At 35.7% G+C, this 21086-nt stretch overlaps 1 protein-coding gene across 9 annotated transcripts in view; it reads left to right on the top strand.

Moving 5' to 3' along the window:
• Positions 1 to 21086, top strand: part of TANC2 (tetratricopeptide repeat, ankyrin repeat and coiled-coil containing 2) — a 489961-nt gene that overhangs the window by 238033 nt on the left and 230842 nt on the right. For all 9 annotated transcript variants that reach the window (XM_055258661.2, XM_055258667.2, XM_055258668.2 and 6 more), the window contains 2 exons: positions 10264 to 10412; positions 17388 to 17574. In XM_055258661.2, the coding sequence (XP_055114636.1) occupies positions 10264 to 10412; positions 17388 to 17574 (336 nt within the window). The remainder of the gene's footprint in view (positions 1 to 10263; positions 10413 to 17387; positions 17575 to 21086) is intronic.

Here is a 21086-nt window from a genome sequence, read left to right on the forward strand (position 1 = left end):
ATTAAGGATGTTTTCTAGTTGTGGATGAATGCTAGCAACTTAGTTTTGACAATTGTTTAAATTAGTAATGTTAAGCTGAAATTTAAAAAGTAAAGTTTGAGAGGGTCGAAAATTTACCTATTGGGTATAATGCACACTCATTTTTTGAGTGATGGGTACACTGACAGTCCAGACTCCACCACTGTGTCATACATGCATGTGAGAAATCTGCACTTGTACTCCCTAAATATATAAAATATTTTTTAAAATTTAAGTAAATATGGTAAACTGGGTCTTTGTCATTTGTTTTTTAAAAAAAGTAATGCAAGTGTGTTTGGTGCATTCTTTCCTGAGTGGGAAAAAATACATAAAAGTTTTCATTAGTTGAAGATCTATTTAAACCATAACATATTTCATATATAATTTCCTTGAAATCTCTTGATTTCTAAAATTATATCTTTATTAGACAGGAACTTTAAATGAAAGATCTAAACATTTAGAGTAGTAAATGCTGATATTAGTATCCCTCATCTGAGCAACTTAAATAGTATTAAAATATATAGCTTAAATATATATTGTTATTTGTTTTTTTCATAATTCTAGACTTGTTTCTTAGATTAAAAATCATAAACAAGTATTGTTGAGAATATTGTTTCATTCTCAAGGTCAGTGCCCTAAGTTTTTAATACATTTTTTGTAATTTTGTAAAAATTAAAATATAAATACAGAAAGGAACACAAATAACAATTATGCCTTGCTATGAAAATTTATGAAGTGAATACAAATTAAGATATTGAATGTTTTCAGCAGTTCAGAAGCTTCCTTCAGGCTTTCTCTGCATCGTTATCCTCCCTCTACAAACATACCCACTGTTCTGACTGCCATCATCAATTATTTGTTTTACCAATTTCTGAACTTTATATAAATAAAATCATTTAGTATGTATTCTTTTTTTTTTTTTTTTTTTTTTTTAAGATAGAGTCTTGCTCTGTCGCCCATGCTGGAGTGTAATGGCATGATCTCAGTTCACTGCAACCTCCACCTCCCTGGTTCAAGCTATTCGCATGTTTCAGCCTCCCAAGTAGCTGGGATTACAGGCACCTGCAACCACACCCGGCTAAATTTTTTTATATTTTTAGTAGAGATGGGGTTTCACCATGTTGATCCGGTGATCCACCCACCTCGGCCTCCCAAAGTGCTGGGATTACAGGTGTGAGCCTCTGTGCCCAGCCCTAAGTATTCTTTTGAATCTGTCTTCTTTTGTTCAGTAATACGGTTTTTTTTGGGGGGGAGGGGGTGGCAGGGGTTGGGGACAGAGTTTGAGACAGAGTCTCACTCTGTTGCCCAGACTAGAGTACAGTGGTGCAATCATGGTTCATTGCAACCTTGAACTCCCAGACTCAAGCCATCCTCCTACTTTACCCACCTGAGTAGCTGGGACTACAGGCGTGCACTACCAGGCCTGGCTTCTTTTTTAAAAAAATGTTTTTGTAGAGCTAGGGTTTTGCCATGTTACCTAGGCTCGAATAGCTGGGACTGCAAGCATGTGCCACCACACCTGGCTAGTTTTTGTATTTTTTTGGTAGAGAAAGGGTTTCATCATGTTGGCCAGGCTAGTCTTGAACTTCTGACCTAAAGTGATCCACCCTCCCCGGCCTCCCAAAGTGCTGGAATTACAGGCGTGAGCCACTGCACTTGGCCTTGATGGACGTTTTCAACTTGGGCTATGATGAATAGTTTTATGAACATTTGTTACGTGTCTTTTGATGCACCTATTAGTATACTTTTCCTTTTTGTTATACAACTAGTAGTGGACTTGCTGAGTCATATGGTTTCTGTAAAATGGCAAACATTTTCCAAATTTGAAACCATACATTTTTTAAATGCCAAACCTTTTATCCAAATTTGATGCTACCAATTTACATTCCCATCAGCACAGCAGTGTTTCAGTGTTCCTTTGCCCCATACTATCAGATGCTACTTTGTTTGTTTTGTGTGCCATTCTACACTGTACATGTGTAGCAGTATCTCATTGGAGTTTTGATTTGCATTTCCCAATAATATTGAACCCTTTTACATGTGCTTATTAGCTATTTGGATATTCTCTTTTGTAAATCCTGTATAGAACTTTTGTCTATTTTTTAATTGGATTGTCTTTCTTTTTCTTGTTGATTCGTAGTAGTTATCTCAGTCTATGGCTTGCCCTTTTACCTTCTTAATGGTGTCTTTGGTGAAAAGATTGACTTTGCCAATCTTTTTTCTTAATGGTTGTTGCCTTTTGGGCCTGTCTAAGAAATATTTACCTAGTTCTAGGTCATAAAGATATACTATTAGGTCGTTTTCCAGAAGCCTTATTGCTTCACTTTTTACCTTTGGGTCTATAATCTATATGAAATGTATTCTTTTAAGGACAGGATTTATTTTTCCATATGGATATCATATTGATCTGTCACCAATACTTGAAAATACTCTCATGTTACTGAAACACTGCAGTGAAACTTTAGTTCTGAATCAGGTGATTAGAGAGAGAGATCTGTTTTTGGATTTTTAAATTCTGTTCCATTGACCACCTTTTTATCTATGCTTTTGTCTAGCTGTGTCTTAATTACTTTAGCTTTATATTAATCTTGATATTAACCAGTATGCCTTTCTTCTCTCTCTCTCTTTTTTTTTTTTTGAGACAATGTCTCACTCTTGTCGCCCAGCCTGGAGTGCAATGGCACAATCTCAGCTCACTGCAACTTCCGCCTCCCAGGTTCAAGTGATTCTCCTGCCCCAGCCTCCCGAGTAGCTGGGATTACAGGCACCTGCCAGCACACCTGGCTAATTTTTTGTATTTTTAGTAGAGGCGGGGTTTCACCATGTTGGTCAGGCTGGTCTCAAACTCCTGACCTCATGTGATCCACCCCCCTCAGCCTCCCAAAGTGCTGGGATTACAGGCGTGAGCCACCGCACCCGGCCTTTCTTCAAGTCTTCTATACTATTCTTGGACCCTTCCATTTCCATGTAAAAGTTATAATCCCTTAGTCTTTATGGTGTTGTGTTCCTCAACCAAATATCTGGTAGCATAGCCTAATGCGTAAACACACTGCTTACAAACAGCCAAAATAAAACCAAGAACTACAAATTTAAATCGTTTTAATCAGCGTAATGCATGAGTGCTGTATGATTTATTTTGTGTATCACAGTCTCACAGAGATTGTTTTTCAACAACCAGCTATCTGTTTCTCATACATCAAAGTTGTCGTCATTATTAAAGAAGTTACAGAATTCCATTCAAGGAAAGTACTCTCTTTGTTTAGGGACATACCTTAATTGGAGTGTATTGTTTTGAAGATGAGACCCTTTTCATATCACCTGGATGGTCATAGATGAGACAAAAGTATAGGTCAAATAATTGATATGATGACTTGAGAAATTTTAAGAGTTTTGAGCAAATTCATTGGGCAGAGGGGAGCTGGGGACTGATGCCTGGCAATATGGTGAGAGACTGGACTTGGAGATGACAGTATAACTTAGGAATAAAGAGCCTGAGGTCTACAGCCAGATTGCCTGGCTCAGCCACTTACTAGCCATATAAATTTGGTAAGTTACTTATTCTTTGTATGCTTTATTTTTGTTATTTGTAAAGCATGGATAAGATTGCCTACCTTGCAGGGCAGTTTGATGCTTAAATTAGTTAAGATAGGTAAAATGCTTAGGAATAGTACCTGGCATGTACAATTAACTAGACTACAGACCTTACTCAGATTTGGTTAATGGTATAGTTAATTGCCATATATAGCTAGCTATTATTATAGCTAATAAAAGTTATAATCTGCCCCAGAAAGAGAGAACAACCACCAAAAATTGTTTTATATATATATATATATACACATATATCTGTGTGTTTGTGTATATACAGACACATACACATATGTGTTTTTTGAAGAAATATTCTAAGTTTGATGAAAACTATAAACCCACAGATATAAGAAGTTCAATGAATCCTAAGCACAAGAAATGTGAAGATTTCACTAAGACACAATATGAAACTGCTTAAAACTAACGATAAAGAAAAACTATTAAAATCAGAGAAATCACACAGTGGAGAAACAAAGATTACAGCACACTTCTCTTTGAAAAAAAAAAAATTTAAGACAGAAGACAAGTGGGGCAGCATCCTTTTTTAAATTTTTAAATTTTCAAATTTAGGAATAGCATCTTTAAATTACTGAGACAAAGACACTATCAACCTAGAATGGTATACCCTGAAAAAATAATTTCAAAAATGAAAGCAAAGTGAAGATTTTCTCAAACATATAAAAAATGGAAGACTTTATCACCAGTTGACCTGTACTACAAGAAATGTTCAAGAAATTTCTTCAGGCAAAAGAAAAATGATACCATATGGAAATTCACGGAACTATACACAAAATGTACCCAAAAAACCCCAACCACAACAAATGAGTGCAGGCAAAATCTGACAAAACCAAGCTGGCCAGGGTGACATGCAACTGTATTCCCAGCATGCTGAGGGTGCTGAGGTGAGAGGACCACCTGAGCTCAGGGGTTCCAGAACAGCCTGGACAACAAAGCTAAGACCCCATCTCTTTAAAAAAAAAAAAAAAAAAAAAAAAAAAAAAAAAATTCTGGCCAGGTGCAGTGGCGCAATCCCAGCACTTTGGGAGGCCTAGGTGGGCAGATCACGAGGTCAAGAGATTGAGACCATCCTGGCCAACGTGGCGAAACCCCGTCTCTACTAAAAATACAAAAAATTAGCCGGGAGTGGTGGTGGGCACCTGTAGTCCCAGCTACTCAGGAGGCTGAGGCAGGAGAATCGCATAAACCCAGGAGGCAGAGGTTGCAGTGAGCTGAGTGCTACTGTACTCCAGCCTCATGACAGAGTGAGATTCTGTCCAAAAAAAAAAAATTTAGGCAAAATCTGAATAAGGTTTGTAGTCTAGTTAATTGTATTCTCCCAGTGTCATTTTCCCATATAACTCACTGTGGTTATGTAAGATGTTACCTTTGGGAAAACTGGGTGATGGGTACATGGTTCTATCTGTACTGTTATGGGGTTTTCGTATTTATTAATAACAGCTATACTGAAATGTAATTCACATACCAAAAAATACATCCTTTTAAGATGTACACCTCGGTGATACTTAGTACATTTATAGACTTGTGTAACTATCACCACTGTCTAATTTTAGAGCATTTTTATCACCCCTCTCCCAAAAAAAAAGTCATTCAGAGTCACTCCTCACACAACCCAGTCTAGGCAATGACTTGTCTACTTTTTATTTCTACAGATTTGCCTATTCCAGACATTTCATACGATTGGAATCACACAATATGTGGTCTTTTGTGTCTGATTTTCTTAGCACAATACTTTCAGTGAGTGTTCTTTCATTTCATGGCATGTATCAGTATTTCTTTTTTTTTCATAGCCAAATGTTCCCTAATGGGAATATATGACATTTTATTTATCCATTCATCATTTGAGGGACAGTGGAGTATTTTTGACTGTTATGAATAACACTGCTATGACCATTCATGTACAAGTTGATGTGTGTTTTCAGTTCTTTTGGGTATATGCCTAGGAGTAGATCTACTGAGTCAAATGGTAACTCTGTGTAACATCTTGAGGAACTGCCAAACTATTTTCAAAGTGTCTGCACAATTTTACATTGCTACCATTATTGTATGAAGGTTCCAGTAAATTTCACTCTTTCTTATTGCTTGTCTTTTTTGTTTTAACCATCCTAGTGGATATAACTTGATATCTCCTTGTGGTTTTGATTTGCATTTCCCTTAATGACTAATTATGTCAAACACCCTTTTATGTACTTATTGACCATTTGTATACCCTCTTTGGTGAAATGTCTATTCCAGTATTTTGCCTGTTTTAATTCGTTTATTTGCCTTTTTATGGTTGAGTAGCAGGAGTTCTTTATATAGTCTGGGTTCAAGTCCCTTGAACACATGATTCACATATATTTTCTCCCATTCAGTGGGTTGTCTTTGCACTCTCTCGATGGTATCCTTTGAAGCATGACACTTCTTAATATTGATGAAGTCTGATTTATCTGTTTTTCCTTTTGTCACTTGTGCTTTTAGTGTCATATCTAAGAAATCATTGCCTAAACAAAGGTCACAAAGTTTACTACCATGTTTTCTTCTAAGAGTTTTATAGTTTTAGCTTATACATTTGGGTCCACGATACATTTTTAGTTAATTTTGATATATGAGATAGGGCTTCATCTTCATACCTTTGTTTGTGGTTATCCGGTTGTCCCAACACCGTTGAAGAGATTATTTTTTCCCATTGAATTGTCATTGCATCCTTGTTAAAAATCGTTTGGCCAAGGCAGGAATGGTGACTCATGCCTGTAATTTTAGCACTTTGGGAGGGTCAAGTGGGAGGATTGCTTAAGCCGAGGAGTTCAAGACCAGCCTGGGCAACATAATGAGACACCATCTCTACAAAGAAAAATTTTTTTAAATTATCCAGGCATGGTGGTGCATACCTGTGGTCCTAGCTACTCAGGAGGCTGAGGCAAGAGGATTGCTTGAGCCCAGGAGGTCGAGGCTGCAGTGAGCCATGGTTGTACCACTGTATTCCAGCCTGGGCAACAGAGCGAGACCCTGTCCTAGAAAAGAAAAAAAAAATCAATTGACTATAATGTAAGAGTATATTTCTGGACTCTTTATTTCATTGGTCTATTCTGATGCCAGTACCATACTGCCTTGATTAATGTTGCATTGTAATAAATTTTGAAAATAGGAAATGTGAATCTTCCAACTCTGTTCTTTTTAAAGGTTGTTTTTTAATTTTGGGCCCCTTATATTTCCATATAATTTTTATGATCAGCTGGTCAATTTCTGCAAAAATAAGGGAAAAAGGAGAGGAAGCAAGTAAGCAAGCAAACTGGAATTTTGATAAGGATTGCATTAAATTGGTAGATTGATTTGGGGAGTATTGATTTCGTAACAAAATTGTCTTCCAAACCATGAACATGGAAAACCATAATGCACCCTCACCCCCCCCCAAAAAAAGACTTGATACACACAGTATGGATGAAACTCATTCTAAAATGCACATTGCCTCCAAAGACCAGACAATCTTTAAAAAAGTATGTGAAATAATTTTCTTAAATTTTTTTAAATCACTTTCTCTGTTCTTAAAAATTAAGAACCCAATAACCCTGATAATTAAGCACTGATTTCTCTCTCTTAAGCTACCACTATTTCCATTAAATCCTCCCTTTTAGTGATCTTCAAATGGCCCTGTTGTTAATTGTAATGAGGGGGAAAAAGGCTATCTTTATTCCACTGGCCAGACTTTATTCTGCTGGTAAATTTTCATTTTGCAGGCAGAGAGGTTTTATCATAGCAGTTACTTGCAAGTGGGAAGTAGAAATGAAACAAAAAGGGAAGAAAAATGGTAGTATTTAAGGAAGAATGCAGAATCAACGTACACTAAGTAGGAAAAAAATGAAAATGCTTGACCTGGTGACATTTTAAGCATATTTTAAATGAAATGGTTTGGAGGGGAGGACCTGGCTTTGTGTTTCAATATACAGTATTTGAATACACTATTATGTTGGTGCAAAAGTAATTGTGGTTTTTGCCATTACTTTTAATGGTGCCATAATGGCAAAAACCTCAATTACTTTTGCACCAACCTAATAAATTCCTGCAAGTGAGAAGCTGTTCATCTGGTCCTACAGAGCAACTTCAAAATATATTTCAGATATTCCCACCTTTTTTTAAAAAAATTATTAGTTATTTATTTTTCAGACAGGATCTTGCTCTGTTGCCCAGGCTGGAGTGCAGTGACATGATCATGGCTAACTGCCACCTCGGCCTCCTGGGTTCAAGCAATTCTCCTAAGTAGCTGGGACCACAGGCGCGCGCCACCACACCCAGCTAATTTTTGTATTTTTTGTAGAGATGGGGTTTCACCATGTTGCCCAGGCTGATCTTGAACTCCTGGGCTCAAGTGATCAACCTGCCTCGGCGTCCCAAAGTGCTGGGATTTCAAGCATGAGCCACCGCTCCTGGCCCCACCCTTTTTTGTTTTCAGAAGTAACTGTTTTTAATTTATTTTAAAATAGGAAATGAAAATGGAATAGGGAAGAGGTTACTGACAGTTAAGTCTGTAATCTAGAAACCGGAAAGGAAGTGCCTCTACTGTTTCTACTTTATTCCACCAGAAATCCTGGCATACTTTAAGGAAGAGGAGACAGAGGCAGCCGTTGATAATCTAAGACTTAAGATGGAGGGATTCACAATTAGGTCCCTGTCTGTTACTTGAGAAGCTCCCACTAATTCATCTACTAGGCCTTTCATAATGTGTAAAATTTTACTCAAGATCAACAAATAAGAAAAGTTCAAAACAAATGTAATTGCCAAAGATAGTTTTTTCGTATTATAACCTGGTATTGGATTTCTTTCATTGTAGAGTGCACGGCAGATAATATCATATTAATGTCATCCTCAAATGATATTTTGAGACGAGGTAAGTAAATAGGAAAGAAAAAGTAGATTTAGCAAGGTGTAAAAAATACCAGTCAAACCAGATGAAAAGAACCTGGTGTGGTAGCAGTATCTAATATAGCCAGTCACAGAAGAATTCTTGAACTTCTTTATGCATTAGTACTTGGAAGTACTGAAAGTAGTAATGTAGAAAGGGTTGCAGTTATCTGTCTCTTAAGAACCTCCATTTGATTACCTTACTTAGTGTTTACAACATGCTTTGTTAGGATTATTGAGATTAACATAATTTAAGCAATATGCCTATTATTACAAGTTATCTCTTATTCAGACATTCTCACCATTTGTAATATTTCTTTCCAGTGAGGAAGACACTGTGTTGTGTTCATTGGGAGCATAGATTCTGGAGTCAGGGAGCTCAAGTTCTAATCCTGGCTCTACCATTTACTGGTTGTATTACTTTGAGCAAATAATTTAATTTATCTGTGCCTCTATTTTCTCACCTGTAAAATGAGGATAATAATTTCTACCTTAGTGGAATCTAAAGTTATGAAGGTTAAGTAAGCTAATATATGTAAAGTGTTTACGCTAGTGACTTGTACATCATAAGCCTTATGTAAGTATATTCTAAATAAATATATACTCTTATTTTCCATATAGATTATAAACTTTTCAAAGTCAGTGACTATATCTCCGTGTTATATAAATTCTCATATCTGTTGTTAACCATGTACATAGAAAACACTTATTGTCAGAATAACTTTGTAGGAGACAGTGAAATAGAGTCCCAGAATATCTAGAGGTCTGGAATCTACGATGAGAAAAATTTGCAAAAGATTAGTTAGTTTAACCTTTAGGAGGGAGGAAAGTGTTACTCATTAATTTGAAGAGACCAGTTTTGCCTTTTCATTTTATCAAGGAATAAGAAGCTTTCAATTATTCTTGAGAAAAAATAAGTATCTAAATGTTTATAATATAAAAATAACCCTACTGATTCTCTTATTTCTGTTCTGTGGCAGAGAAATCTATTTATGTTTCCTCTGGGTGGATAATAGGAGAGGAAAAATAGAGCCTTGTTTTTCTACCTGGACATACATTCAGTGAGAGTTTTGTAGAGATTTTTCACAGATGGAACTTGAGTTCATTACTAATATACAAAAATACACATATACCCTATCTCTGACCCTCAGCTTGTGACTTTATTAGAGAAGTTAATATAAATGTTAAATGGAATAATAACAATGCACATCTTACATTCTTGGCATTTGGAGTGGTTTACTGTGTAATACTGAATATCCTAAATAATAGGATATGATTGTGTTTTGTGATGCTGTTGTGTTTTGGCATCAAACCGTATGACACTACAGTTAATTGCTTGTAATGCTAACGAATATATCTGACCCCATAAAAATATTTTTGTGATGTCCTTTAAAATCTGTGCTACCGTGGATTGTTGCAAGGTGAGATTAAATGCTCTGAATTTAGAACAAAACCTGAATAAATATGGACAGTAAGTCAACCTAACATAAACAGATATTCATTTTAGGTAAATTTTTTTTTTCTGCCTCACATTTATAATCATTTTGAGTTCCCTGGCTCATTTTTATTTGATTTGTGTAAATTGTTTACTTGGAAGCGAATTTATATTGAGAGTGAGTAATCCAAGAAAAACCTCATAACCTTGTAATTTTTGAGTTAAAATGTGAAAACTAAAGAAATGGCCAAAGTGAATGTACAAATAGTTGCAGAACTAGACCATTTTATTTTGAAAGATTCATGTTCTTCAATGCCTTCTTGTTACAGGTGATGCTGAACAGGAGCTTGGCCCCCCTCCATCTGTAGATGAGGCAGCAAACACACTCATGACTCGTCTGGGTTTCCTCCTTGGAGAGAAAGTCACAGAAGTTCAGCCAGGTGACCAATACAGCATGGAAGTACAGGATGAAAATCAGGTAAGCTGTTTGCTATCACCTTTGTGAAACATGGTGTGAATCAGCTTATTATGCCAGAAATAATCCCAATTGTTGAATGCCTTTTGAGGCCTAGAATACAACTTAATTTTCCATAATCACTATTATTTCTTCAGTTTATGAATAATCTTTTAGCTTTAGTCTTAGATTTAACAACCCAAAAAGCCACTTTTAGGTTTTGATTGATTTAATGAATGAATGAGCAAGCCAACAAATAAAATTGACACGTATATAAGCACCCCAAATTTGCAGAATATACATTCTTTTCAAGTGCATGTGGATTATTTACCAAATTGGTTATATGCTGAGCCATAAAGCAGGTCTTGACAAATTTCCAAAGATTCCAGTTACTGTGACCACAGTAGAATTTATCAGTTACAAAATGATAATTTAGAAAGTGGTATCTAAAAGATTACTTGGATCATTAGTTCAGATTTTCTACTTTTCTAAAATACACATTCAAAACTAATATTTCTTTTTAAGCACATCTTTAGCTATATCCTACAAGTTTTGTTATACTTAGTTTTTATTTCAATTTAAAATATTTTCTGATTTTTTTGTGATTTCGTCTTGGACTCAAAGGCTACTTAGAAGTATATTACTCAATATCTAAATATTTGGAGATTTTCTAAGTATCCATCTCAGAAAGTTAAAAAATCAACAGTTTTATTTTTATTTTTATTTATTTTTATTTTTATTTTTTGAGACGGAGTCTCGCTCTGTCACCCAGGCTGGAGTGCAGTGGCGCAATCTAGGCTCACTGCAAGCTCTGCCTCCCAGGTTCACGCCATTCTCTTGCCTCAGCCTCTCCGAGTAGCTGGGACTACAGGCGCCCGCCACCACGCCTGGCTACTTTTTTGTATTTTTTAGTAGAGACAGGGTTTCACCGTGGTCTCGATCTCCTGACCTCGTGATCCACCCGCCTCGGCCTCCCAAAGTGCTGGGATTACAAGCGTGAGCCACCACGCCTGGCCTAAAAATCAACAATTTTAAAAATATTTTATAGCTTTCTTTCTTTTTGCTATTTTCATTTTTTTCAGTTTAAATGTAGCAAAAGAAAGTACTAGAGTTAGATTCATTTATATGATCTTAATCTTCAGCGTGAATGTCTGATAGTGAAGCGTTTTATTCAGGAGATGACAAATTAATTTTAATTAAATTAATATTAAAATATGCATATTTTATTAATAAATATTAGTGAAGAGTCTATATCACATATTACTTTTGTTACAATGAGATATACAAGGATTATTTGAATATATTTGTATATCGTGTGGATAAGTTCAGATGTTCCAGGGCACTCTCCTCAAGCCTCACTCCTTAGGTTATTGGTTTTGCTAGCTGCACATTATTTAAATACTATCTTAACTCCCTAATTATCTCTAGCCCTGCCTTTCCTTTTACTTGAAATTTGTATATTTATCTTCCCACATCATATTTTCTACCTAATGTTCAAAATGTATCTCAAACTTAACATGTCAGATTTCTCCCTAGAACGTGTGCCTTCTGCAGTGTTTCCCATATGAATAAATGGTATCACCTACTTGCGTAGGACAAAAGCATTGGAGCCATTTGACTTCCATCAGACCCACATTCACTCTTTCAGCAAATCATAGACCCCGTCTTCAAAATATGTACTCAATCTGATCCCTTCTCACTATTCCCACTGCTATACCCAAGTCAAAGCTACTGTCATCTTTTGCCTGTGCTACTGCAATAGGTACTAGAATGTAAGGCTGGAAGGCTGGGATTTTTGCCTATTCTACCCGTTGCTGTATCCTCTGCCCCTAGAACATTACTGTCATTACTAGGTGCTCAGTAGGTATTTATTATATGAATAAATGGCCTTCTAATAGGTCTCTGCTTCCACTCTTGCCCCCCTGTAGTCTGTTCACACAGTAACCAGAGTGATCCTTGTAAAATATGAATCCAATTCTGTCACTTTGCTTGTAGTCTTCTACTGTGTTCCCATCATACTTAAAATAAAATCTAAAATCTTTACTGTGGCCCAGAAGGCTGCACCTGATCTAGCCACTTGCTACCTCTCCTACATCACTTCCTACCCCTCTCCCTTTCACGCACTGCTCTCCAGCCACATTGGCCTCCTTGCCGTTCGCCAGACACATCAACTATCTTCATTTGTACTGGAATGTTCTTCCCCCATAACTCACTTCATCACTTATTCAGTGTTCTGCCTAAATGTTACCTCCTCAGAGAGGTCTTACTTAATTCCTCTTCTAATAATTGCACCTGCCCATCCATATACCCCTATCCTTCTACTTTGTTTTTTCATAGCTCTTACCATTAACTGATATTACATTACATGTTTAGTTGTGGGGTTGTTTTACCTCATGACAAGAATGTATGTTTCATGATGTCAAAGCTGATGATTTTTTAAATCAGTTTACATTGTAACTATGTCAATATGCTGTGCTCTGTGAATAAAAAATGGGAATGATATTGTTGAGGGATTTTTTAAAATTGGGATCAATAAAACATCTATTTCACCTTTCATTTCTTGATATTCATGTCAAGTTAAAATGTGACTGTTATAGTAATGACAGGTAACTTGATGTCATATCTTATAACCCAAATATTTTTCAAGGACCCTGTCATTTCTACACAGCTACATTTCCTTGGATGATAAAATTTGTGCTTGTTGTTCTTGAGATTCTGCATGTCACAGTGATTTTTGCATAAAGTCACAAGTCTATGGAGTGCACCTTACTTGCACATTACTGAATAACATAATCTTAAGTAAATGAGCAGAATCATTGATTTAATTAAAGCAATATGGTGGAATAGAAAAGCCATTGAACCAGGAGGAAGAAAATTTGTGTTCTAGTTCCAACTCTGCCATCTACCATTTTGTAAATTTGGACGTGTCACTTAACCTTTCTGAGCTTTATATTTTTCATAGGTAATAATAACTGATATTTATTAAATACCTACTGTGTACCAATTATTGTACTAATTGTTTTACTTGCACTATTTTGTTTAAGCTTCTTCACAACCCAGTGTGGTAGAGTTCATTCATATCCCAATTTTCAAATAAGAAAGTGATGGAATGGTATTCATATCCAGGCAGTCTGCTTTTGTAATCTATGCTCTTAACAGCCACACCATACTGTTCCAGTGTAATATGAAATAATAACACCTGACAGAGTTGTTGAAAGGATCAAGTTAAATCATGACTATGAAAATACTTTGTAAGCTGTAAAATGTTATATAAATAAAAAGAATAAAATAATATGCAATATAGTTAATATATAAATATATGCAGGAACTGTGTGATTTGGGGGAAATTACATCATAGCTTTCATACTTTCATTGGTTTCATTTTCACATTTCTTAAGTGGGGGAAATAACATACATTATGCCTCTCATACCAGGTTGATAAGGAGTAAATGAGATAATATATAAAAATATTTTTAAGTTGTTAAGCTTTATGCAAATGTAAAATATTAATAATGATGCTAAATGATAGCCTTCTTGCAGTATAATATACGCTGGAACGATCTTGGAACCACACAAGAAAGTGGCTAAATTGATCATCGGAATTTCTGGTCTCAGGAAGATTATTAAGAAGTAGGAGGTCATGTTAATTTGGTGACTTTTTTCTGAACTAAACAGTATATTAACAAAGATAAACTGCTATGCTTAGGAAGATCATGTAGTGATGATATTCTCAAAATAGTAATGACAGAATCTAATGCAAGTCAGCATACATCATTTTTCTGCAAAAAAAAACAAAGCATGAAAGTGATATTCACCTGACCCCTTTATTCTTTCAGTAGTTTCCAAGGTATTCAAATGGACCTTATGAATTTCCTCTTTAGCTTCTTACGTTGTGTTATTTGTAGGACCTTTAAGAGATCCAAATTGGGAGCTTTCTTAGGATCCTTCTGGAGAACACTAAGGGCAATGGGAAAAACACTGAAAGGTTTAGGAAGTGCAGTGGCTTAAATAGATGTCCATTTTAGCCTACAGCATGAAGAATAAATGTTGTCTTTCTCTAGCTCATTAACTAGTCTCCTTAAATAAATATAAGGCCTGCCTTTTAAGTCATATGCCATGAACAATTTTCTGTTTTCTAAATGGCTTGATATTTAAGCTTTGCTTTTACAGTTAAAGCTTTTAAAGTATACATTCTGTGATATGTGCTTTATTTTGCAGAAAATAACTTAGAGTAAAAATAAGTAAGTGCCGTTTGGGCTTAACCTCCACGTTGTCTATATTATGCATATAATATGATTTTCTTTCACAAAGAACAGAATGAGAATCTTGTCTAGGAACAGAAATGAGTTATTATGAAAGTAATAGATTCATACCATAATACAACTTCTTTTTTTTTTTTTTTTTCTTTTTTTTTGAGACAGAGTCTCACTCTGTTGCCCAGGCGGGAGTGCAGTGGCACGATCTTGGCTCACTGCAACCTCTACCTCCTGGGTTCAAATGATTCTCATGCCTCAGCCTCCTGAGTAGCTGGGAGTACAGGCATGCAGCACCACACCCAGCTAATTTTTGTATTTTTAATAGAGATGGCATTTTACCATGTTGGCCAGGCTGGTCTCAAACTCCTGGCCTTAAGCAATCCACCTGCCTCAAGCCTCCCAAAGTGCCAGGATTACAGACATAGGCCACCATGCTGGGCCTAAAACTTTTCCAATATGGGATGACTATAGCTATATCTAATGTAAAAGACCTGAGTACGGTTGATCTACTCACATGTGTCTCAGACTGGGAGTGGGAGGTTAAAAATTGTTTGCCACATTTCTAACCTGAAGGATTCCAATTCCAATTCAGTAAGTCTGGAGTGGGGGCTCAGTATCTGTCAATTTTGTGAGAGAGCTTGCAGGTTTGTTTTTCCCATGTCACAAGTGATATTACTGTGTGCCTAGTTAGGAATCATTGCTCTGTAAGGGAAAAAAGATTTTAAGGTTAAAAAAAAAATCATTCCTCTGGTAGACCAGCATCATATTATAAAAATAGAGATTTTAAAAAATTGAAACTCTCCTCTTCTCTGAAGAGATAACATATAATAGAAGAGAAATTTGGATACATTTGAGAGCTTACTGTGTTGTTAAGAAAAATCAGATTCTAATATTATTGATATGATTGAAAATATTTACTTGGTTGGAGGGTAATGAGAATGTCACTTGCTCTTGGTTGAGTCAAATGTATCTTTTGTAACCTGGTTATAGTATTTAAATTAAAATCAAAACCTAGATTCAACACAGATGATTAAACACAAGGGACTGCATCTAGGCATCATCTTAGGATGAGTTGAAGAGCCTTAATATTCTCATAGCTAGTTATCAACACATTCTCCAGTTATTAAATTTTAGCAGAAAGAGTATGAATAGAGACTCTATTTGTAAAGAAGTTGAAAGGCTTCTTTTAAATTTAACATTTAAAGATGTTAAATTTATCATTAGTGCGTCTTCAAGTAATTTTGCTGCCGATCACTTAATTTTAAAAACGATAAAATGTTGTCCGGGTGCAGTGGCTCACGCCTATAATCCCAGCACTTTGGGAGGCTGAGGTGGGTAGAACACAAGTTCAGGAGTTCAAGACCAGCTTGGCCAAGACGGTGAAACCCCATCTCTACTAAAACTATAAAAATTAGCCAGGTGTGGTATTTGGCGGCTGTAATCCCAGCTACTCGGAAGGCTGAGGCAGGAGAATCACGAGAATCACTTGAACCTGGGCGGCAGAGATTGCAGTGAGTCGAGATTATGCCATTGCACTCCAGCCTGGATGACACAGTGAGACTCCATCTCAAAAAAAAAAAAGGATAAAATGTTTTTAGTGTTTGAAAAAATATACTTTTATTCACTATTGTAGTAATTTATTTGTGTAGAAAGAGTTGAAGGAAAGTGAATTGTCATTAAATTAGGTAAACCAGAATATATTACCACCAACCTTTTTAGTAATTATTCATTCCTTCACATCAAAACTTAAAAAGTAAATAACTTCAAGTGTAAGAATCATTCAGGATACAAAGTGATCTCAGGCTGTAATGCTGTTACAGAGAAGTTATTTAGGTTTGTATTAAATTAATATTAATTCTGTTTTATTAGACAAACTTTTAGAATAAGGCATTTTTCCCTGCATTCATGTATTGTCTCTGGACGGCTGCCTATGTATCCAAAAGACACTTCCTTGCATTAAGAACTTTATTTCTTCCCAGCTGTAGAGACTTTTTTTCCCTTCCATCTGAAGAAAATTATTGGCTGGGTCCAGTGGCTCACGCCTATAATCCCAGCACTTTGGGAGGTCGAGGCGGGTGGATCACCTGAGGTCAGGAGTTTGAGACCATCCTGGCCAACATGGTGAAACCCCATCTCTACTAAAAATACAAAACTAGCCAGGTGTGATGGCGCATGCCTATAATCCCAGCTATTTGGGAGGCTGAGGCAGGAGAATCGCTTGAACCTGGGAGGCGGAGGTTACAGTGAGCCAAGATTGTGCCATTGCACTCCAGCCCGGGCAACAAGAATGAAACTCTGTCTCAAAAAAAGAAAGAGAAAGAAAGAAAGAGAGAGAGAGAGAGAAAAGGAAGGAAGGAAGGAAAATTATTAACAAGGCAAAGTTCCAGGTCTTCCAAAAAGTTATATTGATTGCAAGGAAAACTTGCAAATAGCAGGGAGAACTTGTGCTTAATAAAAAATTTCTCTATTCTATTAATGAATGGCAATGATAGGGCACTTGTCACTGGAAATTTTATAGGCAGAAAAACTGGCAATAGTCTCTGTTAGTGTTAAGTTCATCAAGTTTCACATTAATTTGTAGACCCCAAAGTCCTTACCCGAGAAAGCAAAAACAAATAGAGCCTAGTAGATGTAAAAGCTATGCATGTAGTTCTTTTTTTTCATCAAAGCATTTATTTTATCTTAAAATATACTTCAACAGCTGATCAGGTTATCTTACTTATTCATGATTCCAATTTTTCAGACCTCAGCAATCACCCAGCGGATAAGTCCTTGTTCCACTCTGACTAGCAGCACTGCCTCTCCACCAGCCAGTAGCCCCTGCTCTACACTCCCACCCATCAGTACAAATGCAACTGCCAAGGACTGCAGCTATGGGGCTGTTACTAGTCCAACCTCTACCCTTGAAAGCAGAGATAGTGGCATCATTGGTGAGTTGGTTTTTATATTGATAATTTTGTGTCCTGTTTTTCCTTTTTAAAATAATTACACAAGCTTAAGGTTTTCAAAAATTCTGCTTTTGAATTGTTGAGATGTATATATAAAACTTTCCTTGTCTTTTTAATGATGCTGGAGAGAGAAACTTAAGGGTAAACGAAATGAAAGGTATTCCTCCCTGCTTAACCATTCCTTATCAGGATATTCCCTGATAAGAAGGAGTGGATTTTAAAAAAAAACCTCTGTGCACTTCTTCCTGTAAGTGCACGTACATCATCTATCTACCAACAGAAGTAGTTCAGAAAAAGTTCATTCCTTACTGGTATAGTCGAGAGTTTTATGAAAGAAAGGTGAGATTAGATTAAGTGGCGAAAGAGTTAACGATTTGAGTTGTTCTGGGTCTATTTGTGCAAAACATATATTAGTTATTTAATTAGTTTTGGGAGCCCCTTTAGACTTTGTTTTTCTTCTTGTCAATAAGACAGCCCTGTTTTTTACCTTCTGCAAAGTAGAAAAATGGTATTTCTTTGCTTATGATTTGAAACCTTATATGAATACATTTTTATGGCAAGCTTGGGCATAAAGAGAACTTGAAACTCAGAAGTATTCAAGCAAAGAAATTTTCTATTCCATTTTTCCCTTGTGAATTTTCTAATACTTTTTTTTTTTTTTTACCAAAGATCCTAGTTGACTACTTAGTCCTAGAAATATATCTAAATAATCTTCAACCTGATTAGCAGTTTGCAGCAGAAACTAAAACCACTCTGATAAAGGCAATGCTGATGGGACATTATGTAGTTTATTATCTCCAGCAGACTCTAGGTAAACATTTCATCAGAGCCAGATGTGGACTGTTGGAGGCTTATTCATGTTCAGGAGATAGGCCATCATCATTTATATGTATTGTTATGATTCAACATCTCTTGCTATGAAAATCATATAGGATATTTCTAGCTCAGGAAATCTTTCATCATATTCAAAATTTTGGGTGATCTTTCTAGAGTAATATTTCCTACTAATGCATTTTGACAACTAGAAAATAGTAAAGTATTGTGATTACCCTTTGGGACACTGTTCTAATGCTCTTCTTATAGTAGGTATGGAGATAAGAAGAGTAGGGGAAGAGTATAGTTCTGGAGCTTCTCAGTTTTTATGGTTATCAAGTTGTATAATGATTCAGGTATTGAACATTATCCTATACCATTGGCATTTACAAAATGCTAAAAAAAATTGCATTTCCTTTAATAATGGAGTTACCAATAGACTCTTTGGACAAATAAGTCTGTGTATATTTTCTAGTCAGAGATAAGAATTTAAAAATAGTGTAAAGCTATATATTTATACTCTGTGAGAAGATAAAATGGAAATTGGGCTTCTGTCCAAAACATAAATGACATTTCTGGGTATTCCTTTTCTACCTAACAACCAGATGATGACAGTGTCATAGTCTCCAGCAGCTTTATGTAGAGTAAAGAAGAAAGAACATAGGTGGTAATAAAAATAATTTTAATTAAAAGTTATTTATGGCTAGATTTCTCTTCAGACCCCCAAAATTATAGTATATGCCAACCCCAATTAAGTATTTAGGAGTAGAGCATAAATGGGGAATGAATGTGTTCCATCATCTATGATATTGCACATGTGAATATATGGGTTTATATTTATACATAGGTAGACAAAAGTGATTATGTTTTTTCCTCTCTCCCTCTGGGCCCCAGGTGCAGAGAGCTGAATTAATAATACTCCTCAATATATACAGATTGGTCTGTACAAAGCTCCTCTCAGTTTATTACTTTTCCCTTTATTCTCAATCCCATTTAATTGCAGCCATGCTATTATATTTATATAAGTCCTTGAATATTAATGTGTCCTTGAATATTATATGTTGTTTTTGTGTATGTTTGTGATTTTAATTTATAAAGTGGCATGTTAATACAGCTCTTATTCCGCTTTCTAAAATCTATATGAACACCAAATTTCTTGCTTCTGATGATGTAAATATTCTTCACATTTTACTTGCGTACACTTAGATTACTTCCAACTCCTCTACCATTCGTACAAACCTTTTCTGGAGTTTATGCCTAGGACTGGAATTACCGAGTCATGGGGCATATGATTATTTAACTTCATGAAGTACTCCCAGATTATTATCCAGAATAGTTACAGTAATTCACATTCTCATCAGCAGTATGTAAAGCTTCTTTTCCCTTTTCTCGTTCTTTGTTGACATCTCGTTCTTTGTTGACTAGACATCAAATTCATTTGGCTGTAAAATCTTACCTGAGCTAAGATGAGGCTACTTACAGTCTTTATCCTACTAAATATGAATATCTATACATTTTATTGTAGAAATGTTAATGTACTTGGTTACAGGATACTATTCCCTATGCTATACACAGTATCTGTGCCTTTTTACTTTTTTAAAATATGAGACATTCTGTATTTTGAAACACATCTTCAGAGTTTCATATATGTGATTATAGACCTGTGTCTTCTGACTTTCTGATTTTAGTTAAATCTGATGGTTATAAATTGTCTCATTTTAATATGCATTTCTTTGATTAGTGTAGAGGTTCTGCAGCTCTTCATATGCTCACTGCCTATTGTGTACTTGTTAAGGGAATCATTCAAATGGAAATAGGTAAAGTTTTGGGAAAAGAATAATCTAAAGAAGGCAAATGCAAAGAGAAGAAAACAGAGGACTGAGCACAAAATCTTAGAGCACATTCAAAGAGCAGGGAATTGGAAGTGGGAGAAGAATGAGCCAGTGGACACCAAAAAAAAAGTAGTCAGATAAATAGGAGAAAACTTGGGCAGTGCAATGCCACCAAAGCCAAGGGAGACGCATGTTCCAAGGAAGGGGTTGCGGAAAGTTTGGTCAACAAATGACGAAAGTTGAGAAGACAAAGGAAAATGAAGATGATTAAAGAATAAAAGTAATTCCCACATTTGGCTTCCTTCTGTAGATATAAAAAATATATATTTATTTGTTTAGAAGTTGTGGCAGATGTTAATGCCATGACTGCAAAGTGTATCTCTAACTTACATAAATGCACATCAATGTGTGGATTCATTCATTTTAAATAAATACTGAGTAAATAAAAATATTTTTATAGCAAAGTTGCAGGATACAAAACACCAAAACAAGTTGTATTTCTATATCCTAAAGATGAAAAATCCAAAAAGAAAAATAAGGAAACAATTTCATTACAGTGGCATCACAAAGAATAAAATAGGAATAAATTTAACCAAGGAGGCAAAAAAAAAAAAATTCTACATTGAAAACTGCAAAACATTGCAGAAGAAATTTTAAGACTTAAATGGAAAGATATCCTGTCTTCATGTATTGGAAGACTTACTATTGTTAAGATAACAATATTTATCCAAGCAATCTACAGATTCAAATCAATCTCTATCATAATCCCAACAGTAGTCTTTGCAGAAATAGAAACATCCAGCTGGGAATAGTGGCGTGAACTTGTAGTCCCAGCTCCTTGGGAGGCTG

Source organism: Symphalangus syndactylus, chromosome 20 (genome assembly GCF_028878055.3).
Source record: "Symphalangus syndactylus isolate Jambi chromosome 20, NHGRI_mSymSyn1-v2.1_pri, whole genome shotgun sequence".
Taxonomy (NCBI): Eukaryota; Metazoa; Chordata; class Mammalia; order Primates; family Hylobatidae; genus Symphalangus; species Symphalangus syndactylus.